Source organism: Setaria viridis, chromosome 2 (genome assembly GCF_005286985.2).
Source record: "Setaria viridis chromosome 2, Setaria_viridis_v4.0, whole genome shotgun sequence".
Classification (NCBI taxonomy): Eukaryota; Viridiplantae; Streptophyta; class Magnoliopsida; order Poales; family Poaceae; genus Setaria; species Setaria viridis.
Window position 1 is genome coordinate 3,882,259 of NC_048264.2, and position 23,034 is coordinate 3,905,292.

Here is a 23,034-nt window from a genome sequence, read left to right on the forward strand (position 1 = left end):
GGGATAGAGCCTAACATGCCCACATGTAGGCTATTCCTACATGTGGATGCTAGGGTAATAGTTCATGATGGTGCGTTAGGTTTGGTCTATAAGAAGATGTAACACTTTCATTGTTTCATAATATATTTTTCTTATCGATAGATGGGATAATCTCAAATTCTTACCAAGGCAGGTGCTATTCGGATATAAGGTAGTATTGGATCAAAGTTCATCTACTGTAAGCCCTTAAAATTCTAGCTCTTCGTCCAACATTATACATGTAACATGTAAATACAATATTGATCAGGGCCCGTACTCATGTTAGAACCTTTTTAATATGTGGATTGCTTGTATAGTCTTGCAGGCATATGCTCCAAATTTGAATGTAAATCCATATAATCTATATCCATTTTCCGGATCTTTTGATAATTATTTATTCATCCAACCTATATGTTAAGTCAATATTTTATGATCCTCTGGAGTTTACTAGGGACATGTTTTTGAGAGAGAAAATTGACATGATTTCGTAGAGCTGGTCATTCTGCACACATCAAGGATTGCCAACGGAAAGTCCAGCCAGCCAAGACGTTGCATAAGAGTAATTAATAATTACCGAATCACGCAAATCATCAGAGCACCAGTGGTCTAGTGGTAGAATAGTACCCTGCCACGGTACAGACCCGGGTTCGATTCCCGGCTGGTGCATTTTTTTCTTTTTTCACTCCTTTTCTTCTTCTTTTGTCATTTAGAACCTCTTTTTCCACGGTACCGGCAGATTTAACTACCGGAATTAACATGCAGTCACACACACACAGAGCTGTCGACATCTTTTTTTTTTCTCCTCTAACATTTCAAGCACAAGCAGAACTGATAAGCAGCTAATTATAATTCAAGTTCAGCCAAGCAAAGGGCTTGAAATCTCCCGAATGGAAAACCAACAAGCAGAGAGTTCATATCGATCTGCTGCCTGCGATCGTCGGTAAGCAGCCATGAGGGTCCTTGTAACAGTACACGTGCGTCTTTGGCTGCAGTTTTTCAGTTCTTGCCTGCAGCATGTATTTCGAAAATGTGTCTAAATCATTCGATTTTTGCAATTAGAATGAACTTGGCAAACTCTTGCGCTCGTTCATTCTTCGCAAAGAATGGCAAGTCGTGGCCCTCCCCTCTCTGCACGTTTCGCTGTACACACACGGCACGGCATCTGCTGCGCGTGCACGAGATCGAGAAGCCGTCGGCGTAGAACGCATGCAGTGGTTGAGTCCCAGTTCAGAACCAACCAACCACGCGTGTCCACGACACGTCTCGGACGCACGAGACGAACAGCTCATGCCAAAGAAGCCAATCTTTGGAGGCATATAAAGAAAGACTAGCACATCTGATCATCATGCTATACTTTTTGAACTGGAATAGCTGATTGTCTCAAAAGGCCTTCATTGTTTGGATGATTCTTTCACACATGAAGAAATTGATTCTGTTATAAAAATTTGCCCAGCTCCGGAGCCTGATGGCTTCAACACCGATTTTATCTAGAAATGTTGGCCAATAATCAAGCAAGATTTTTTTGATTTGTGTGCAGCCTTTCACACTGGAGATATCTGTCTTAGAAGTATCAATGGATCTTATACCACTCTCATTTCAAAAAATGATGGTGCCTCTAAAGTTTCTGACTTCAAGCCCATTTCTTTATTAAATTGCTCTATGAAAATCATTACAAAGTTATTGGCAAATAGGTTGCAGAGAGTCATCATGGGAATCATCCATAAGAATCAGTATCGTTTCAACAAATCTAGAACAATTCAGGATTGTGCCCTTTGAATACTTCCATATATGTCATCAATCTCATAAGGAAATTATCATTTTGAAGTTAGATTTTGAGAAAGCCTTTGACAAGATAGAACATGAAGCCATGCTGGCCATTATAAAACATAAAGGGTTTAGCCTGTATGGTTAAACTAGATGAGGGATATTTTCAGTTCAGGCACTTCCTCAATTCTACTTAATGGTGTTCCTCGAAAGACCTTCCACTGCAAAAGAGGGGTGACCCCCTATCACCACTTCTCTTGTCTTGGCAGCAGACTTATTACAATCTATCTCGAATGATGCAAGAAGAAGAGGCCTTCTCTAGCTACCAATCCCTCTCCTTCACAGCTAGGATTTCCCCATTCTTCAATATGCTGATGATACCCTGATCATCATGGAAGGCTGTCTATCTCAATTGCAAACTCTCAAGGATATGTTGTAGACATTTGGTACTTCTACTGGTCTTAAAGTAAATTACTCCAAGTCAATAATGGTCCGTGTTAATATTGATGATGAGAGGTTAAGTCTCCTAGCACAAACTTTTGGATGTAGTGTGGGTACCATGCCCTTCACATATTTAGGTATGCCTCTCACCAAACCAACAATTGAAGAATTCCTGCCTATGGTTTCAAGATGTGAAAAAAGACTAGTTAGTACTTCAACTTTTCTTTCTCAAGCAGGAAGGTTGGAAATGACTAATTCAGTTTTCTCATCCCTCCTGATGTTCTATATGAGTACCTTCTTACTGCATAAAACAGTTTGCAAGCAAGTGAATAAATACAGGAAGCATTACCTCTGGAGGGGCTCTAATATCAACAATAGAGCACCACCCAAAACTGCATGGGAAATGGTTAGCTTGCCCAAAAAGGAGGGAGGATTGGGGATCTTGAACCTTCAAACTTAGAATGAAGCACTGGTAATGAAAAACCTGCATCAGTTCTTTAATAGAGCAGACATTCCCTAGGTCCATCTTGCATGGGAGAAGTACTATTCTAATAGGCAACTTCCCAATCATATTAAGAAGGGCTCCTTCTAGTGGAAGGATGTTCTCAAGCTTCTGGATAAATTCAAAGGCATGGCTTCAATTTCGATTAGAGATGGACAAACATGCTATCTTTGGCATGATCTCTGGAATGATAGAGTTCCTGCTCAGACTTTCTCTCAGCTATTCTCCTTCACCATAAGTGATCTAGGTCAACTCTTTTATTTGCCTTTATCTGCTATTGCTCTGGAACAACTGACTGACCTTGCTTCCAGTTTGGAGGATCTTCAAATCAATTCTGATCCTAATGTGTGGACATACATTTGGGGTTCTCCCTCATTTTCTTCGCAGAAAGTTTTAAACATCTCACTGGTCATAGGCAAGTTCATCGATTTTCAATTGGCTCTGAAAGTCAAAATGTCACTACAAGCATAAAGTGTTCTTCTAGCTAGTCCTCCGAGACAGACTGAGCACCAGAAACATTCTGAGGAGGAAAAACATGAACCTACCTTCTTATATTTGTATTTTATGTATGAATGGAGGAGAGGAAACTCTATTCCATCTACTACTTGGTTGTTCTTTTGCTCAAGAATGTTGGATTCTCTTAGAGCTTTTCATCGATATGTCTGCTGAGCTATATGACATTTTAGACAGTTTCATAGGGCAGCTGCAGGTTCCCTTTTTTATGGAAATCATCATTCTTACGAGCTGGTGCATTTGGATGTCCAGAAATGGCCTGATCTTCAAAGGGATTCAACCCCTCTGTTCAAGCATGTTTAGCACGCTTCAAAACAATTTTTGCTCTAGTTATTCTCAGAGTAAAAAAAGGAATGGAAGTCGCCTATGTTTCAATGGCTAGACCAATCTCTGCAATTTTTCTTATTTTCTTTCTTTCCTTCTTTATTTTGTTTCTTGAACTTTGCCTTTGTGTTGTTGTTGATACTTTCTTAAATATATTATTAATTAGTAGGAGACTTCCTCTCCTATTTCATAAAAAAAACAACCGATCCAGACAATATACTGTACTTTTGCCGTGAAAATTGCATATGCTATGTCGCTCGAACTTTATGATTTCCTTCTTTTATTAGTCATTTTGGCTGCAAATATACTCACCTTCCCACTCCATTATGTTTCATGGAAAAGCAACACATATATATGCTTAGTTCAGAGATGTAGGGAGAGCTAGGGAGGCTAAACTATCCTAGTTTTGTTCAAGTCGTTTGGACTTTGGACTAGCTTATTCATGTTGTTGCAATGATCTTTTTTTAGTTAGAAATCTTAGTGCGATGATGTTTAAACTCCCATCAACAATTCTTTTGACAAAATTATCCTAAAATTATTCCAAAAAGCGGACGTGGAGACTCGGATCAGGGCACAACGTGACTAGTGGGAGATAGAATGACGCGCACAAGCGTAGAATCCTTTGTCTTTCATGTCAAGGCTTACCTTTTTTACTAGAGTCCATCTCATCTCTCATTCGTTCTCTCTCCTTCCACCACATGAGCCTCTATCGAGCACATTGCAACATGGCTTTCCCTCCTCTTTGGTTGCCCCTCTTAGGTAACCTCTTAATGGATGCTCGTGAATTTAACACACCTTTATGGTAGAAAAAAAATTGAAAAGATCAAATAAAGGTTGTTTTTATAAATCTTTTCAACGTAACGGACTACTACAGCCTATGTAGATGGCGTCCACAAAAGGGCACATGAAAATTCCTTCAAAGAAAGGCACGCGGAAATCTACTTTTCCCTTTCCCCACGGCGAAAAGTCCCGCGTCAGCACCAGCACGAGCGGCTACCCCTGCCACGTCATCCCCACGACGAATGTTTCTCGCGCACGCTCCTCCGCCCCAAATGACCAAAACGCCCCTCCCTTCTCCTCCGCAACCGACGGACCAGCGGCAGAGCGCCTTGCTTCGATAAAACTCTAGTGCTCTGGCCCTGGCCGCCAGCTCGGATTGGTAGCTGCCTGCGGCTCTGCCCCCTCCTCCTCCACCCTCGGTTCCCGTGCTGCGGCATCCCCTGCTCGCCCGATTCGAAATTTTGAATCTTCTCTGCTCTCTCTCCATCCCAATTCCGTTCCGTTGTCGTCTCGTCAGCTCCAGTTCTTGGCTGGAGTTGCAGTATTAAAGGACTCCAGCTTTCCTGGGCTGGATTGCGGCCAGCCTCACCGATTCCAACAGCTTCCCAACCTTCCTTCCCCACCGGTTCTTGCAGCTGAGCTTCCGCGAAAAAAATCCACCCAAAATTCCAGCGATTTCCTCTTCAAGATTGCTGTGCTCGCCGGATTCTCGGCCGGCCGGAAATCTTGGGTTCGCCGCAGTCCCGTCCGCGCCGGACTGCTTCCTAGCTAGTTCGAGGAGCAGCGGCTCCGCATTGAGCTGCCGGTGATGGCGAGGCTCGCCGCGGCGCTGCTGCTGGTGGTGGCGGTGGCGTGCTGGGCGGTGGCGCCGGGGGCGGAGGCGCTGGGGATGAACTGGGGCACGCAGGCGTCGCACCCGCTGCCGCCCAAGGCGGTGGTGCAGGTGCTCCGGGACAACGGCATCAAGAAGGTGAAGCTCTTCGACACCGACTTCGCGGCCATGAGCGCGCTCTCCGGCACCGGCATCGAGGTCATGGCCGCCATCCCCAACAACATGCTCGCCGACCTCGCCGACGACGCCGGCAAGGCCAAGGACTGGGTCAAGCGCAACGTCAAGCGATACGACTTCGACGGCGGCGTCACCATCAAGTGAGTCATCCATCCACCACCCGTCTCGCCGCCGGCGCGGCGCGCCATGCCCAGGCCTCTGCCTCTATCTTTTAATCTTACCTGATATGGTAACAATGCTTTGTGATTGCACCAGCATTTACCTTGCATCGATCCAAGCACAGTCAGCTTAGCGTTAGCATCGCACTGAGCGTTTACGACAGCGACGTGTTCCGAATTGTTGTTGTGCTCCTTGGCACAAAATCATCCAGCCAATCATTCACGACAATCGGATAACGCAATGCTATAAAATTCTGTCTGTTTTTTTTTCTTTTGGCGCAAAGCTATCATCTTGCAAATCTGAAGAGCATGCTCAACCATCAAGTTTGATTTGTTTGGATGAGGGTGGTTGGATGGTGGGGACAGAGTCAGTGGAGGAGGCTATTGGCAAATTCGGTTGGTCGTGCAAGGCATCGCCATTTCTCTACCGGTCATTTTCGGGCATGGATAATGTCAGGACAATGGTTGTCATTGTTTGAATATCTGTTGATTGCCATTAGATTAAATAATCCGATGGTTCGGTGACGGCCCAAGCATGCTCCATCTTCATCTGATCAACTTGTTCAGGGCATGTTTGGAACATGGGTAATGTCAGCGTCGTTGCGATTGTTTGAAGATCAATTCATCAATAACATACTAAACTAGTTTGATGTTTCGGTATGGTCCATATGTACCAAGGACGGTCAAGGTTTGTTCAATTGATTTGTTAATGGCGTGTTTGAAAAAAAAAGGGGAGGATAAGAGAAACATACTCCCTTTTAATCTTTCGTGGAGACAGTGGGTTCCTACAGATTGATTGCGATGACGGTTTAGGTTGTGTTGGGTTTTATGTATAAGTGTAACATATAATTTGGAGATTTGAGGGTATTGCTTAGAAACATGGCAACAAAATCATAAGCTATCAGGGACCGAAAAATTGCCGTGCAGTTGTTGAACTTTGATCCTGCAAGCCCACTGAAAATCTGCTTTTGCCCTTTACACCCTGCAACTGTCTGTCATGCATCCGACCTAACCTGATCATAACCAGCAACTGCCGCCTCCTAATTCAATGGGGGAAGGCACTCATGTCTACTTCTCATTTCCTCTGTAATTTTGTTTTGTGATTACCTATTATGTGTTCTAGGATTTTTTTTTGGTCAAGGTAGTGATGTGAAATATTCTGTTTCGCACAACTCCCAAACAAATTCTACCAACTTTACTCTCAAGTCTCAACAAAGTCTCATGGCATCTGAATTTATGAACCGGATTTACTTGCTCTAAGTTCATAATTGTTAGGTGAATCATTGAAAGATGCTTCTGGTCCACTTCTTTGACAAATGAAAAGCAAGAGATTTCATCTTTTACACTACAAGCTTACCAGTTGCCATGGTCACTGAGTATCAGAGAAGTGAGATCTAAGAGCTTGCTGTGATCCTCTCTTGCAGGTACGTGGCCGTCGGCAACGAGCCGTTCCTGCAGTCATACAACGGCACGTTCATCAACATCACCTTCCCGGCGCTGCAGAACATCCAGAACGCGCTCAACGACGCCGGCGTCGGCGACCGGATCAAGGCCACCGTCCCTCTGAACGCCGACGTGTACAACTCCCCGGACAGCCACCCGGTGCCGTCGGCGGGACGGTTCCGCCCCGACATCTCCGGCCTCATGACGGACATCGTCAAGTTCCTGGCCAAGAACAACGCGCCCTTCACCGTCAACATCTACCCGTTCCTGAGCCTGTACCTCAGCGACAACTTCCCGCTGGACTACGCCTTCTTCGACGGCGGCGCGACACCGGTGAACGACAACGGCGTGCTCTACACCAACGTGTTCGACGCCAACTTCGACACGCTGGTGGCCGCGCTCAGGGCCGTCGGGCACGGCGACATGCCCGTCGTCGTCGGCGAGGTCGGCTGGCCCACCGACGGCGACAAGCACGCCAAGGTCTCCTACGCGCAGCGGTTCTACGCCGGGCTGCTGAGGCGCCTGGCGGCGAACGCCGGCACGCCGGCGCGGCCGAACCAGTACATCGAGGTGTACCTGTTCGGGCTAGTCGACGAGGACCTGAAGAGCGTGGCGCCGGGAAACTTCGAGCGGCACTGGGGCATCCTCCGCTACGACGGCCAGCCCAAGTACCCGATGGACCTCGCCGGGCAGGGCCGGAACACGATGCTTGTGCCGGCGAAGGGGATCAAGTACCTGCCCAAGACGTGGTGCGCGCTGAACCCCAACGCCAAGGACCTGAGCAAGCTCGGCGCCAACATCGACTACGCGTGCACGTTCGCCGACTGCACGCCGCTGGGGTACGGCTCGACGTGCAACGGCATGGACACCGCCGGCAACGCCTCGTACGCGTTCAACGCCTACTACCAGGTGCAGAACCAGAAGGACGACGCCTGCGACTTCCAGGGCCTCGCGCTGCCCACGGAGACAGACCCGTCCACGGCGGCCTGCAATTTCACCATACAGATAGCCGGGGCGGCGGAGGTGCACGGCCGCCGGAGCGCCGGCGCGGCGGCGGCGGGCGTGGTGCTACTGGCGTTGCTGCAGCTCCTGGCGCTGTGGTAGCGCGGGATTTGCTGCTGCAGTGGTCGTCGTGGTGACGTGTCCGGAAGATCAACGTGTACGGTTGATTTTGTTGCATTTTTTATGACTTTTGGACTGGATTTAGAGGCCTGTATTCTACTAGGATGCAACGCATGTGATTAATTGATTGGGTTTGTCTTACAACCCGCGGCCCTCTCGAAATTGAGAGCGAGTACATTGCTACATATTAACTATATATTAACGGTTTCATAGGTCGTCTCATGCAGTGTCACGTAGAATTTTTGATGATGTGAATGAGAGAGAGCGAGGAGGTCGTTGTTTCGCGAAGCAACCACCTTATGAACTAAATTGTAGGACTACGAGACTAAACAACATTGTATAAGTTATTATTGCCATGCAACTCGTAATATTTTCTTTTTCATATGCACAAATTAAGGAATTATATAATTCTACAATACAACTTATAAGATAACTCATTGTACGTGTTGTCTGTTGAGTCGTCTTAAGATTACATGTAAATGCATGAGACTATCTCTTAGACGACATCAATATATTTACCCTGAAAAAGGAACATCCCACGAGGCTAGACACCGCCCCGACACATAAGCGAACCATCTCTCCCACGCTCCACACGCCACGCTTCCGGAACCTTCCAGAAGGTTCGAGGAGGCATGGAGGTGCAGCTTTCGAGGGGGGCGGTGGCAGCCATCTGGGATGACTCGTTGGCAGTATCGGTGACGGGGTGCCGCTGGTGCTGCAGGTGACGGACTTGCGCCCGTGGCTGGTCACACAGTCGGCGCAGGGACCAGGATGGCGCGCTATGGTTCTCTCCGACGACGACCTCTTCATCTACGGTGCTCTTCTCCCCGATGCTGCCGACTCGCTAGCTGCCTTGAGGATGCGCAAGGGCGTCGAGGTCTGCTTCACCGAGTTAAAGTTGAGAGTAAGAGGTGCGCATCGCTTCCCACTCGCTTAGCTCGTTTGATTTCCGGGGAACAATTCGATGAGGAGTACCCTGACGGAGGCAACCGCCGAGCGGTGGAGCTAGCGGAGGCCGGCTGGCGCGCGCGGTCTCGCTGGCTCCCATGCCGCCGGCCCTCAACATTTGCAGAACACCCCTGGTTCGGATCGCGATCCGATTATTTTGCGAATAACCGCCTAAGTTGAATCGCGATTAATAGTCGCAATCCGAATATTTTGAATTTACCCCTACTAATTACAAATACCTCCATAAATTAGATCACGATTAATAGTCACGATCCGATTATTTTCATTTAACCCCTCGTTATTTTCAATAGCCCCCAGGTTGAGCTCCTCTCCTCCTCCGCCGCCCTTACGCCGCCGCCGTCATCCCTGACGCCGGAATCGCGAAGCTCATCCTCGCCCACCAGTCCCCGGCTCAAGCCCTAGCACCCCCACCCCCACTAACCATGAGTCGTGCATCGAAGATTCCGGTGACGAACCATGAGGTGGTGCCCCGTGATTTCCTGCATTCTGGTTGTTCTGGGCGTTTTTAAGGGTACCTTGCTGTTAGATCCTGGTAACGTTAGGACACTGCAGTGATAAACATTGTGCTTCGCAATAGTCCTTCGGTCTGTATGCCCTCCTCAAGCAGTAACACTCTGGGATTGATTTCAGCAGAACAAACAATTGATGCGGTATATCTGGTAGATAATATCCGTTTCATTTGTAGAAACGCAGTAAGTTGCAGGGCGTAAATTGCTCTAACGTGGACCGTCTAATTGATTCTGGCTGTTTAGTGTTGATTTCATATATTCCCTGTTGACTGCTTCGTGGCATCTCTTTCTGTTTTCAGAAGATTTTTTATTCTTTATCTAAGTTCATGGCAAGCGGGGAAAATAGATCTCATGGGTGAAAACATCATCGTCAACTCCCAACATATACATGCTTCTCCACCACTTCAAATGTTTTAACATTTTGATCCAACACAAAACCAAATATCACAACGCCTGCAGACGACGGGTGCATGGGTTGTTACTCCTCCGCGGCTGCAAGCTGCTTATTCCACGGCGCCCTTACCGGCCTGGCGGGGCGGTGCTGCGGGTGGTGGAGGCAGTCGCAGAGGCGCCGGAAGAAGTCGACGACGGGCTGGATCCGCGACAAGAGCATGAACACTGGGCCCAACACACCACCGGTCACCGTCACGATCGCCATCGGCTCCATGGATTTGCCCTTGCCTGCCTGATCCCTGATCACTTTAGAGAAATTAAAACCTCTTTCACCCCGCTGGTGAAAGAATCTTTAGCAAAAACTTGTATGTATCGACGTAAGGCAGCTTCTTCTTGGCTTGGCGAAGGGGAGGGGGTGGAAGGAGACACAAATTTATGCCGGTGGATGAGACGGAGAGGCCTGGTGTTGTTGGAGCCGTCCTGCGGTAACTACGGACTTGCATCCACGGCTGCTGCAAACGTCTATTTTAGGCACTACGAGTTAAGGGTTCTCATTCAGGAAGTGCTAGAAAAAGGTAACTTTGTTGCTGAAGTTGAGGTCATTGCATTCTGATAAGAGTTTACATATAGTCCAACTGCATGCAACCCAAAGCATCATTTTTTTCATATAACAAATTCATGTGAAAAATAAAGTTATTGTAGCCGTTTATTGTAGTCATGATAAATATTATACCAATAAAACGTTTATTGATGGCGGTTTATTGATAAATATTATACCTATCAAACGTTTACCTATCAAACGTTTATTGTAGCCGTTTATTGATAAATATTATACCTATCAAACGTTTATTGTAGTCATGATACAGCCATACAGGTTTGTTTCCATGTAAAGGTTTTTTTAAAAAACCTGTATGGCTGGCTGTATCTGCATCCGCTGCATAGCATTTCCTCCATGGGCCATGGGCCGTGACCTACATACCGACCGTTGTGATGTGGCCCGGAAACCACCACGTTCACGGGCCGTCAGCAGAAGGAACCCAAACCCTACACGACTTCAACCCGCTCCGACGCCTACAAATGGTAGAGCCCTGACTCTTCCCACCCATCTCCGCCGCCGCCGCCGCCACTCTCGATGGCAAGTTAGGGTTCATCGCCGCACCCCATCAACCCTAGCCTCCTCCCCCTATCGTTCGATCCTGATCTGCTCTTGTTCCGTTCGTTATCACAGTCTCGTCTCGTTCGTTTGCGTTGTTGGTTTGCTGCTTTTGTGGGTTGATTTTGTTTTTGTTTTGGCACATCGGTTGATTTTTTTTGGTCTGCCTAACATTGCAATTGTCCGGCGCTGCATCCGGTGCGGCGGGCAATCTATCCTTAGGCGAGATTCAACCAAAAGGGGAGGACGCTTTCCTAGTTCTTCCCGCCTGCTTCTTAAGCTCCGGCCGTCCTCCGTTTCTTCCCAGGATTCGCCGGTGACAAGGCAGGCAAATTTCTGATGATTCAGCCGTGATTTTTCGGTGTTCGTTTATCTCTCTAGAGCGATTTGGTTGCAGCACCAGTCGGCATGTGGGGGCGAGTATGACGAAGAAAAATCAATCGGATTCCCATTGATTTCTTAAAGAAAGATGAGATCTTTAACCAGCTACTTCTGACTCGCGATGTCACTGCCATTGGTTCGTTCGTTTTTTTTTGGGGGGGGGGTGGGTTGGTTTGGTGCGCCTGTTCTGCTGTTCTGCGTCTGTGGCTTCGTGGGGGGCCGGTGATGTGATCAAAATATTTGCTACTCTTGATGGGGCAAGAGCCCCACCTGATGATCACGAACCACCAAGATCTCTGAGGTCCTCTAATCACTCATCTTGTATTCGATCTGCACTTCTGCTTTGGTTCTTTTTGTTATCTTTTCTGTCCGTTTGCAGTAGCGGATATGGCCATTCAAAAACTCGTCGACCGCAAGCTGCTGAATTAATTGACATTACTTTGAACACAGGAATAACTGCTGAATTGCATATGCCAGTTACAGTTTGAGAATGTGACCACGATTTCAATCTACTGCAAATTCCTCATCGCACTTTCCTTGCCGGACTATAAATCCTTTTACAAAAGCCATTTCTTTTAAAAAATCAACTTCGCAATCTTGATTCAGCCAACAAAGCATACTAATTTCTACTGAATTTTGATGTTTTTATCATGCAACAGCATAATTATGAGGATGACGAAGAAAATCAATCGGATTCCCATTGATTTCTACACGAAAGATGAGATCTTAACCAGCTACTTCTGACTCATAAATCATACATGCTGATTTTTTTTGTGATTTTACCTTCTTTTTTTTCGTTTCGTTTGCATCTTCGTAGTTTGCCGGAGGCTGGTGCCGTTGAAAGACTGCTACCCGTCTACTCCAGATTTCTGACGAGTCACCAAGATTTCTGACGTCCCCAACTGGCCATCACTCCAGCAGCGGATTCATCAAGATCAAACACGCGTGTAACCCAACTGTCCATCTCTCCAGCAGTGGATTGAAGATTCAAACACGCGTGTAATTACTTCAATGATAGTGGCATATAATTGAGATGAGAATGTAATCAAAACTCGTCTGAATTCCTGAACATTCAGGCGAAGCAAGGTGGCTTCTAGGCTCTAACTCAGACAAACTTTCACTTTCCTGAACGCTCTCGTTGCCACACTGCACGCAAACCTTTTGCTAAGACGAAAATCAAGTCAATTTTCAAGAAACAAAACAGAAGCCATTATTCATGAATTATGAGTTCAGTAATATGCAGGAAAAAACTTTTGTACGTCAACCAATGGGCCATAATATATGTTTGCTCTTCTCTCGTCAGGTGTTAGAATAATCTCTTCTTCTTGCAAAGAAGACGAAACCAAACTCGATTTCTAATTGTGATCCGAAAAAGGTCCGGTACTCCCTCTACTGGCTGGCAGCTGGTTCAATGCACCGGTTAGAATTCATGCTGGCTGAGGGTACACACACCCGTTTCGCTAATATTCCCTCTGCTCCAAAATGTGCCGTTTCGCTAATATTCCCTCTGCTCCAAAATGTGATCGTTTTAGGTTTTCTATATATAAATTTTGCTACCCACCTAAATATAAAGTTATGTCTAGATATATAGCGACTCACATTATTCATGATATGATATACACCTAAATATAGCTTTTCTCTCGTCAGGTGTTAGATGGTCGTTCCATGTACTAGAAGTGGTAACTTCATCACTGATGAATTTTAGTGCTCCAATCCTCTCTAGAAGGCGTCACTCTCATTTGCCTCTCACACTGTTCCCTTGTACCTAAAGCGAAGCTATAACTGACTGACAGCATGGAGGAGTAAAACGCCACTGGCAGCCAATTCCTTTCTTTGGCACTGTTTCCTCTCAATCAATTATACCCAAGTGTCTCATCCCATGTACTACCGCTTTCCAACATACACATTGATCTCGAGTATGACAAGAGGATTCAGACAATTGCATCTTGACATGTATGATGTGCAAACCTTGCAAGGAACATGACAAAATAAGCAGACCTGACATGTACATGTTCAACTATTACTTCATCTGATCACATAAACAGGGCAGTAGCAAGATGAGATGAGCTTCAGACTTGCAGCGGCTTGGTATCACAAGTGATAACATGCAATGATACAAAACCGGTGACATGTCTGTACACCACTTGGCCTCCAGGTCCAGAATAAGCAAATACCTGACAAGCAATCTTATCTTCCCAAGATAAACTAACTTCCAGAGAAAGCGACGACGCAAAACCACAGCAACTTTCGAGAAAGTTTTGGAGTAAAGCGATAGCACAAGCTGTGATCCTTTCAATACTTGCAAAAAGGTATGCTGTCAAACTAAGGATTCAGAAATCCTTCAACTTACCTTCTTGATATGCACGGAACCCAGGTAATAAGAAAACCAGCAATCAACGTAGTAGAAAGCAATAGGATTAAATTACAGTTTGAATATATTTACATTATTACACAATCGAGAGAATGAAACCATGATTAAAGGAGAAGGATAGACACAATTGAGACCCCCTACTACCACACTAACCCAGACCACCACCTGAAGGAACCTATCGATTGGAACTTCTTGAGGACTCAGGAACCCAAGCATGAATTCAGCGATCCCTTCATGACCAGGCATCAAATCTTGTTGATCTTCTCAGCCATCACAACTGGGTTCTGCTTGGCTATCTGCTCCCGTGCCACCTTCTTGTAGTCGAAGGTGCACTGGTGGGAGTCGGTGTAGCGGTGCGTGGAGCAGAAGGTGCCCCCACAGCGGCACTGGAACCCAGTAAGCCCAACTTTCTTGCGGCAGGTTAGGCACCGGTTGCTGGGTGGCTTTGGGGGCTCCTGCTCTGCTTGCTTCTCTGCCACAGCTTCAGTCACAGCAGCAGCATGGGCATCATCATGCTTTGCTGTCTCCAGTGGCACCGCGGAAGAAGATGCTGCCGTGATCACCTTCTTCTCCACCACAGGGGCTTCCATCAACTTGATGAAGTCCCTGTAACACTTCGAGCACATATTGTTCGTCATGCTGCTGCCAAAGAAACCACAGTTGTTTATGCACAGAATTGGGGCCTCAGGCGCATGGACTCCAGTCTCCTCGGACTCTTGTTTCCAGCTCTCCTGTGCCATTGCTACCGATGGACTGCAGGGACACAAGTTCCATAGCTCATTAGCAAAAAATGGTTATTTAGTTAAGAGTGACAAATGGCAAAAAAAAACATGATTCAGTGGAACTATAAAAGGTTGTACAGAAAGATATTCAAGAGGAAATTAGCAGTGCTGGATTGAAAGAAAAGGATTTGCAGTAAATTTCAATCCTTGTTTTCTCCTTACAGGACATGGTTGTTTTCAGAACAGCAGCTGAAAAACAAATCTGACGTGCTATAGATCACAAATGAACAATCCTAAGTTAACAAAGTTATGCCAATTTTATCCAAGTGGCCATTCTGCAAGGTCTTTGAAATAGTTAGTTGCCGGCAGAGGACAAGTTAACAATCCACAGCCTATGTCAAGTCAATCCAAACATCAAAAGTTACTACCCATGATTCTATCTTCAGTACCTTGAGAGTTGATGCAAACATCAAAAGTTGCTACCTCTGATTCTTTCTTCCTGATCAGACTAATTTCTACTAACACATATAACCAGGTTGCATATTAAGCTGTAAAACTGAAAACAGTCGGAAACATCGACATGTCCGTCAGCCTCTCTAGCAGAACAAAAATAAAGGGCAAGCGCATCGAACCTGCAGAGCAGCAATGGGATTGTTAGCCAACAACCTGCACCCCAGGTCTTCTGTAAGAGCAGATTTAATTGTGCTGGACCCAGAGCTCTACCTCATCCTTATTGAGTGCTCCCTATAAACAACTCAAGCTCTGCAACCTTTGGTTACTCAACTGTCTCACGCAATCATAGCACTAAGCCATGGCCTTCTTGGTTGATCCACAAGTAAAGATTGCTTACATAGCACCACAACAAGGCAGGCAACCAGCAGCATACAGGCAAAGCAATCTATGCCCGGAACCGCAATCAGCCAGATGCACACCCAATTCACGCAGTCAAACTTCATCCACACGTCCAAGCAATTGACGTTGCCACGGTCACCACGAAACCTCCAGCCGCAATCAAGGTTATCCGTGCCAAGCACAGCAAGGAAGCTCGCTGCTTCATCCACCCATTCACCCCAAGGGCCAAAAGAGACCTTCCGTATCAGCACACATCTCTCTCACTTGGTTCATGTTTGGCACCGAAGCTTGCATGTGCTGCAAGGGATGGAAGAGCCCTGCCACAAGCAAGCAGCCACAGGCGCTGGTGGCGCGTACATGGCGGGCCAGGATGAAATCACTCCCCCCATCCGCCGGCAACCACCAAAGTTTGTTCATCAGCCAGATTCGGTATCCCTCACTGTTTCACTCCCTCTGCTGTTCCTATAGGTTAAGGTCTCGCCTCCCATCCTAGAAACAAACGCCACAAACGATTTGCAAACAATTAAAGGGAAAAAATATATATCCAAAGGTGATTCCTCCTCCCCAAACTGCTCATAGGAACAGAGAAACGCGCACAACCTATGCCAGCAACCAACCAACCACAGCGGTCAACCCAATCGCAATTCGCGCAGATCCGATCCAAAACCAACCGCTACGCCTCGACGCAAAAGACCACACCACCAACCTACAACCGAAACAGCACCAAAAATCCCTAAAAAAAAAAATCGGCGCACCGCGGACCCCGTCAACGGCGAGCCTCCGAGCCCGCGCCCCCAGATCGGGCGGCGGGCGATCGGATCTGGGGCCGGGGATGAGGGCGAGGAGCAGGAGGAGGAGGAGGAGGGGGGAGCGGCGGGCGGGCGGCACCAACCTGTGGGCGAGACGGCACGCGACTTTTCCCCCGCGGAGAATTTTTTTCTCTCCTTTTTTTTTTCGGGCGTCGAGAGGTAGGCGAAGGCTATGGCTTATTTCAGGGGGTGGTGGACGCGGGCGGGTGGGGTGGCGTGCGCTTATAAAGGCCAACCCTTTCCCCGATTCGCCGGCGGGCTTACCATCTGATTATATTTAAATTAATTACTCGTCGGGCTGTTAATTATCGTGTTTAGACGGGTGATTAGCGTGGACCCTTCTAGACGGCGCGCGGAGATGGAGGACCACGAGGCGCGCGGCCGGCAGAGAGCCAGGCGCCCGTGTGGATGCGGGTGGGGCCGAGGGGTTGTGGGGCCCGCGTGCCAGCGGGGCTGGCGCGTGGGGTGGTGGGTGCTTGGGGGGCGGCGTGTAACGGGTCCACGGTGGACGATGTGGGGACGGGAGGGCCCACCTGGCGGCTGCGGCGGTGGGGTCCGAGGCTTTTTTTGGCGGCGGGTGGGGGTGACGTGGATCCGGCTGGAGTCGTGCGTGGAAACTTTACAGCGATCTTGTTTCAAAAAAAGGAAACTTTACAGCGACGTGGATCGAGTTTTGAGATGTTGCAACTTCATTCTTCTTGTTGGGCGCCACGTTTTGTTATGTTTGGGAACTGGGATGAAAACGATCTGTTTCCGATATGTTTCCAATGGATTCTGTTATTTTTAAGAGAAATTTTCACATGATTTCAAAAATAAGAGAGAGAGAGAGAATTTCATGTATGTAATCCTGATACTGGAGCACGTCGGCCGCGGTAGAGCAGTGAAGCATAGCGTCGCCACTCGCCGGCTCACGTCGGCGCCGGCAGGACTCCGATGAAAGCACCGCCCGCACCGGCGGCCGGGCTGGGTTCATTTCGGTTACGTCATGGTTCAGCCCGCCAGGACGCGCAGAAGCAAGCGACGGCCGGGGTGCAAGTCACGAGGCGCCGCCGCGGGGTTCGATCGACGAACGTTTCAAAAAAAAGAAGATTCGATCTGACGGCGGGGGTTGAATGGGGGAGCGAAGTGAGACGGAGACGGGTTTCGCCGACGTGTGGGCCGCGCTGTCACGTCGTCCGCCGGCCGGCCGGTATGGATCGTGCCGCGGTCTGCTGACTGCTTGACGGCGGCGGCGCGCAGCCGGACAGCCAGGTGGCTCCCATCTCTCTTTTCGATCGGCGGCTACGTCAACATGTGGGCTGGGGGTGCTGCATCCGCCAGTGGGGCCCACTTACATGGAAGGCCCATACAAAGCGTCCCAAGGTTTTGGGCCGGCTCGCTGCGAAAGATTTTGGGCCGCACGGCCCAGCGAGGAAAAGGCCGCAAGCGAACAAGTGTGGAGAGCGGAGAACACGATACGACGACAGCCAACAGGCTTTCTTGTTCCCTCGTGGCTCGTGCTGTCTACTACCTCGCTCCTCTCCCGATTCGTCCACTCATCGCGAGCGCACCGGCAGAGAGAGCGAGCGATGGAGAACCAGCTGCTCTCGTCGGCCGCGACCCACGAGGCGCTCCCGGACAGCTTCGTGTTCCCGCCCGACCAGCGCCCGCCGGCGTCCGCCGCCGCCGTCGCGCTCCCCGTCATCGACCTCTCCCGCCCCCGCGACGAGGTCCGCCGGGACGTCCTCGAAGCCGGCAAGGAGCTCGGCTTCTTCCAGGTATACACCCCTCTCCGGTATCCGCCCTCCTCCTCCTCCATCTCGATCGGCTCGCTCGCTCGCTCGCTCAGCTTCCTCTCCTGGACATCGGTCAGGTGGTCAACCACGGCGTGCCGGAGCAGGCGATGCGGGACATGGAGTCCAGCTGCGAGGAGTTCTTCCGCCTCCCCGCGGAGGACAAGGCGGCCTTCTACACCGAGGACACCGACAAGCCCAACCGCCTCTTCTCCAGCACCGTCTACGGCGCCGGCGGCGAGCGGTACTGGCGCGACTGCCTCCGCCTCGCCTGCCCCTTCCCCCTCGATTCCGCCGCCACCCGGAACTCCTGGCCCGACAAGCCCGAGCGCCTCCGGCCGGCGGTCGAGGCGTTCGTGGCGGCGGCGCGGGCGCTGGGGATGGAGCTCCTCCGGCTGCTGTGCGAGGGCGCGGGGCTCCGGCCGGATTACTTCGAGGGGGAGCTCAGCGGCGGGGACGTGGTGATGAACGTGAACCACTACCCGCCGTGCCCGGACCCGGAGCGGGCGCTGGGCCTGCCGCCGCACTGCGACCGCAACCTCATCACGCTGCTGCTGCCGGGGACCGTCCCGGGGCTCCAGGTCGCGTGCCGCGGCGACTGGATCCGGGTCCAGCCCGTGCCCGGCGCCTTCGTCGTCAACTTCGGCCACCAGCTCGAGGTCCACAGCTCAATCCTGTTTCTTATGTGATGCGAAATGCTGGTGACACGATGTTCTTCTTCTCGATCTCGATCCTGATGGTGATGATGGTGGATCGGCGACACGACGTTTCTTGATCCTGATCCTGATGGCGATGCAGATCGCGACGAACGGGCTGCTGAAGAGCGTCGAGCACCGGGCGGTGCCGAACGCGGCGGCGGCGCGGACGTCGGTGGCGACGTTCATCCTGCCCACGGAGGACTGCCTGGTGGCCCCCGCCGCGGAGCTCGTCGCCGGCGAAGATAACCCGGCGCGGTACCGTGCCGTGACGTTCCGCGAGTTCATGCGCGTCTACAAGACCGTCGGCGCGCGGAGGGAGAGCGTCGAGAAGGCCTTCAAGATCTGATTGATCTCCGTGCTTCGCACGTCTCGAGCAGGCGCGGACCCAAGCTGCCTATGGCATTGTAACCGCGAAAGCGACTAATAATTGGTCGATACGAGAAGAAATGGAAATCAGACGAGATGCTTGCTCGCCGCTGCTAAGAACTTTGCTTATAATTCAATAATTGATTTATACGAGAAGATGATGCGGATTTGTAGCTAGTTTATACTGCACATGTGATGCGAGCGTGGTGCACTTGTTCTCGCCGTCTTGGCGTAGTCGGGTTCCCACCGATCCAAGCCTCAGACCATGGCCGGGATGGCAGGCTGGTTCGCCGCCGCAAGATCCGGTGGCGGTCAACCGCCTGGCGCCATGGTCCAAGTCAAACAGGCGTCGCGGCCTCGCGGGGGGTTGGTGCCAGTGTTGGGTTTTCGGCCCAACTGGGCCCGGGCCTGTCCTGCTAAGTATACTTGGGCTTCCTGGCAAATGGGCGTTGCGAAACTCTTAGGCTTGGTCAACACAACGGGCGGGACGGGTTGACTAGCAAAATTCAAAACCCAAGCAAGAATTACATAACGGACCATTCACATCCTGAACCAACAAATTTGAAAGAAGGGAATCTCTAAAAGACGAATCTCACGGACAAGCTTGGCTGTCTCATCGGACCACGTCGCCTGAAAAACATCCACCGTCGGATCTCAGGCATCGCTTTCCTCAGCGGTCGGTTCCGGCCCTTCTACCGCTAGTATCTTCGCGACCCTTCTCCTCCTGGTCCATGCGGCGGCACGGCCCCCTCGCCCCTGGGCAACCCTGGAGGCCACGGGGTCCACCTCGAGCGCGAGTGAAGCAGCACCGGCCACCACGACGATAAAGTGGAGCATGAGCGCTTCCACGAGGTTTTAATTTCTCTTAGGTGATTGGAGATCAAGCAGGCAAGGGCAAATCCATGGAGCCGATGTCGATCGTGACGGTAACCGGCGGCGTGCTGGGTCTGGGGTTTGTGCTCCTGTTGTAGATCCAGCCCGTCGTCGACTTATTCCGGCACCACACGTCTTCCGGCGTCTCTGAGATTGCCTCCGCCAAAATATTAAGGCCCATTGATTCCGTCTTCTTTGCAAGGTTAACAAGAGATTATTCTAACCCCTGACAAGAGAAAAGCAAACATATATTAAGGCCCATTGGTTGACGTACAAAAGTTTTTTCTGCATATTACTGAACTCATAATTCATGAATATTCATGAATAACATTACTCCGCCAAAATGGCTTCTGTTTTGTTTCTTGAAAATTGACTTAGTTTTCGTCTTAGCAAAAGGTTTGCGTGCAGTGTGGCAACGAGAGCGTTCAGGAAAGTGAAAGTTTGTCTGAGTTAGAGCCTAGAAGCCACCTTGCTTCGCCTGACTGTTCAGGAATTCAGACGAGTTTTGATAACATTCTCATCTCAATTATATGCCACTATCATTGAAGTAATTACACGCGTGTGTGAATCTTCAATCCACTGCTGGAGAGATGGACAGTTGGGTTACACGCGTGTTTGATCTTGATGAATCCGCTGCTGGAGTGATGGCCAGTTGGGGACGTCAGAAATCTTGGTGATTCGTCAGAAATCTGGAGTAGACGGGTAGCAGTCTTTCAACGGCACCAGCCTCCGGCAAACTACGAAGATGCAAACGAAACGGAAAAAGAAAGGTAAAATCACAACAAAAATCAGCATGTATGATTTATGAGTCAGAAGTAGCTGGTTAAGATCTCATCTTTCGTGAAGAAATTAATGGGAATCCGATTGATTTTCTTCGTCATCCTCATAACTATGCTGTTACATGATAAAAAAATCAAAATCCAGTAGAAATTAGCATGCTATGTTGGCTGAATCAAGATTACAATGTTGATATTTTTTTTAAACAAATGGCTTCTGAAAAAGGATTTTATACAGTCCGGCAAGGAGAGTGCGATGAGGAATTTGCAGTAGATTGAAGTCGTGGTCACATTCTCAAACTGTAACTGGCATATGCAATTCAGCAGCTATTCCTGTGTTCAAAGTAATGTCAATTAATTCAGCAGCTTGCGGTCGACGAGTTTTTGAATGGCCATATCCGCTACTGCAAACGGACAGAAAAGATAACAAAAAGAACCAAAGCAGAAGTGCAGAACGAATACAAGATGTGTGATTAGAGGACCTCAAAGATCTTGGTGGTTCGTGATCATCAGGCGGGGCTCTTGCCCCATCAAGAGTAGCAAATATTTTGATCACATCACCGGCCCCCCACGAAATCACAGACGCAGAACAGCAGAACAGGCGCACCAAACCAAACCAAACAAAAAACAAACGAACCAATGGCATTGACATCGCGAGTCAGAAGTAGCTGGTTAAAGATCTCATCTTTCTTTAAGAAATCAATGGGAATCCGATTGATTTTCCTTCGTCATCCTCGCCCCCACATGCCGACTGGTGCTGCAACCAAATCGCTCTAGAGAGATAAAACGAACACCGAAAAATCACGGCAGAATCATCAGAAATTTGCCTGCCTTGTCACCGGCGAATCCTGGGAAGAAACGGAGGACGGCCGGAGCTTAAGAAGCAGGCGGGAAGAACTAGGAAAGCGTCCTCCCCTTTTGGTTCAATCTCGCCTAAGGATAGATTGCCTGCCGCACCGGATGCAGCGCCGGACAATTGCAATGTTAGGCAGACCAAACAAAATGAACCGATGTGCGAAAAACAAAACAAATTCAACCCACAAAAGCAGCAAATCAACAACGCAAACGAACGAGACGACACTGTGATAACGAACGGAACAAGAGCAGATCAGGATCGAACGATGGGGGGAGGAGGCTAGGGTTCATGGGGTGTGGCGATGAACCAGTGGAGAAAATAGATCTCATGGATGAAAACATGTCAACACCCAACATATACATGCTTCTCCACCACTTCAAATATTTTAACATTTTGATCCAATGCAAAAACAAATTAATGTCACAACGCATGCAGATCACAGGTGCATAGGTTGTTACTCCTCCACGGCTGCACACTGCTTATTCCACGGCACCCTTACCGGCCTGGCAGGGTGGCGCTGCGGGTGGCGGAGGCAGTTGCAGAGGCGTCGGAAGAAGTCGACGATGGGCTAGATCCGTGACAGGAGCACGAACACCGGGCCCAGCACGCCGCCAGTCACCGTCACGATCGCCATCGGCTCTATGGATTTGCCCTTGTCTGCCTGATCTCCGATCACTTCAAAAGAATTAAAACCTCTTTCACCCTGTTGGTGAAAGAATCTTCAGCAGAAACTTGCATATATCGACGTAAGGCAGTTTCTTCTTGGCTCGACGAAGGGGAGGGGTGGAAGGAGACGTAGATTTATGCCGGTGGGTGACACAGAGTGGCCTGGTGTTGTTGGAGACGTCCTGCGGTAACCGCGAACCTGCATCCACAGCTGCTGAAAACGCCTACTTTGGGCACTACCACTGCCACATAAATAAATTGGTGATGTGGCGATGAATTTACTGAGGAAAGAGAGAGAAACCGTTTCTCCGGTGGGAAACGATGTCGATCCGTGCACCGAGGGCAAAGAAACGTTCGATTTTCGCGTTGGGATCGTAGATCGTTTCCATCCGTGTGAGGTTCGCTCACTCGCCGGCGCAACACCGACGCGTTGGCGGCGCTGCCACGCCACGCGAGTTCATCGCAGCTGTCGCGGTCGCCAGCTACGAAAAAGGAGAGGCACCTCGCCGGTGGCGGCATTTGTGCTAGCTCGGCCCACCCTCGTCGCACGCTCCCCCTCAGAGCGACCTCGAATCCTCGATAACCCAGATGAGGTCGCGACATGGACAAAATTGAAACCAGATAGAACCACAGATCAAAAACGTTGAAGTTTAATATCACAATTCAACTCACGAATCGTGCAAATCGAAGTTATTCAACGCTCAGATGCGCTGCCACGGTTGTGGATTTGGTGTGCATGTGCATCAGGAGTGCCCGCATGGTGGAGTTTGCTAGCGGGGAGCACCACGACGCAC

At 49.3% G+C, this 23,034-nt stretch overlaps 3 protein-coding genes and 7 non-coding genes across 11 annotated transcripts; 6 read left to right on the top strand and 4 right to left on the bottom strand.

The window, feature by feature from the left end:
• The first annotated feature begins 613 nt into the window (after positions 1-613).
• On the top strand, positions 614-684 carry TRNAG-GCC (transfer RNA glycine (anticodon GCC)). The gene has a single exon. It is a non-coding gene; the product is annotated as a tRNA-Gly (tRNA).
• A 3,940-nt stretch (positions 685-4,624) lies between these two features.
• Positions 4,625-8,284, top strand: LOC117845553 (glucan endo-1,3-beta-glucosidase 8). Its single transcript, XM_034726615.2, has 2 exons — positions 4,625-5,491; positions 6,934-8,284. Exons 1-2 carry the CDS (start codon positions 5,151-5,153, stop codon positions 8,054-8,056), a joined length of 1,464 nt encoding a protein of 487 aa, XP_034582506.1. The 5' UTR covers positions 4,625-5,150; the 3' UTR covers positions 8,057-8,284.
• A 3,230-nt stretch (positions 8,285-11,514) lies between these two features.
• On the top strand, positions 11,515-11,599 carry LOC117846702 (small nucleolar RNA R12). Its single transcript, XR_004638429.1, has one exon. It is a non-coding gene; the product is annotated as a small nucleolar RNA R12 (small nucleolar RNA).
• Positions 11,600-11,696: 97 nt separating this feature from the next.
• Positions 11,697-11,783, top strand: LOC117846682 (small nucleolar RNA SNORD24). The gene has a single exon (XR_004638408.1). It is a non-coding gene; the product is annotated as a small nucleolar RNA SNORD24 (small nucleolar RNA).
• A 362-nt stretch (positions 11,784-12,145) lies between these two features.
• On the top strand, positions 12,146-12,228 carry LOC117846698 (small nucleolar RNA R12). Its single transcript, XR_004638424.1, has one exon. It is a non-coding gene; the product is annotated as a small nucleolar RNA R12 (small nucleolar RNA).
• A 1,650-nt stretch (positions 12,229-13,878) lies between these two features.
• Positions 13,879-16,469, bottom strand: LOC117844823 (zinc finger A20 and AN1 domain-containing stress-associated protein 9). Of its 2 annotated transcripts, none has more exons than XM_034725618.2 (2): positions 16,317-16,469; positions 13,879-14,603 (listed from the first exon to the last, which is right to left on the bottom strand). In XM_034725618.2, exon 2 carries the CDS (start codon positions 14,588-14,590, stop codon positions 14,096-14,098), a length of 495 nt encoding a protein of 164 aa, XP_034581509.1. In that variant the 5' UTR covers positions 14,591-14,603; positions 16,317-16,469; the 3' UTR covers positions 13,879-14,095. The 2 variants fall into 2 exon arrangements, with proteins under 2 accessions (XP_034581509.1, XP_034581510.1); XM_034725619.2 differs by lacking the exon at positions 16,317-16,469 and adding an exon at positions 15,205-16,185.
• A 443-nt stretch (positions 16,470-16,912) lies between these two features.
• Positions 16,913-19,246, top strand: LOC117843314 (2'-deoxymugineic-acid 2'-dioxygenase). Its single transcript, XM_034723884.2, has 3 exons — positions 16,913-17,990; positions 18,086-18,664; positions 18,804-19,246. Exons 1-3 carry the CDS (start codon positions 17,568-17,570, stop codon positions 19,047-19,049), a joined length of 1,248 nt encoding a protein of 415 aa, XP_034579775.1. The 5' UTR covers positions 16,913-17,567; the 3' UTR covers positions 19,050-19,246.
• A 1,500-nt stretch (positions 19,247-20,746) lies between these two features.
• On the bottom strand, positions 20,747-20,829 carry LOC117846700 (small nucleolar RNA R12). The gene has a single exon (XR_004638426.1). It is a non-coding gene; the product is annotated as a small nucleolar RNA R12 (small nucleolar RNA).
• Positions 20,830-21,197: 368 nt separating this feature from the next.
• On the bottom strand, positions 21,198-21,284 carry LOC117846683 (small nucleolar RNA SNORD24). The gene has a single exon (XR_004638409.1). It is a non-coding gene; the product is annotated as a small nucleolar RNA SNORD24 (small nucleolar RNA).
• An 87-nt stretch (positions 21,285-21,371) lies between these two features.
• LOC117846701 (small nucleolar RNA R12) lies at positions 21,372-21,456 on the bottom strand. Its single transcript, XR_004638428.1, has one exon. It is a non-coding gene; the product is annotated as a small nucleolar RNA R12 (small nucleolar RNA).
• Positions 21,457-23,034: the final 1,578 nt, after the last annotated feature.

What these genes read in the sequence shown, in the direction of transcription:
- LOC117845553 (XM_034726615.2), top strand. Translation starts at nt 5,151, where the DNA reads ATGGCGAGGCTCGCCGCGGCGCTGCTGCTGGTGGTGGCGGTGGCGTGC. An exon ending in GACGGCGGCGTCACCATCAA is followed by an intron (nt 5,492 to 6,933) that starts GTGAGTCATCCA and finishes CCTCTCTTGCAG; the next exon opens with GTACGTGGCCGTCGGCAACG.
- LOC117844823 (XM_034725618.2), bottom strand. Translation starts at nt 14,590, where the DNA reads ATGGCACAGGAGAGCTGGAAACAAGAGTCCGAGGAGACTGGAGTCCAT.
- LOC117843314 (XM_034723884.2), top strand. Translation starts at nt 17,568, where the DNA reads ATGGAAGGCCCATACAAAGCGTCCCAAGGTTTTGGGCCGGCTCGCTGC. An exon ending in AGGAGCTCGGCTTCTTCCAG is followed by an intron (nt 17,991 to 18,085) that starts GTATACACCCCT and finishes GACATCGGTCAG; the next exon opens with GTGGTCAACCACGGCGTGCC. An exon ending in ACTTCGGCCACCAGCTCGAG is followed by an intron (nt 18,665 to 18,803) that starts GTCCACAGCTCA and finishes ATGGCGATGCAG; the next exon opens with ATCGCGACGAACGGGCTGCT.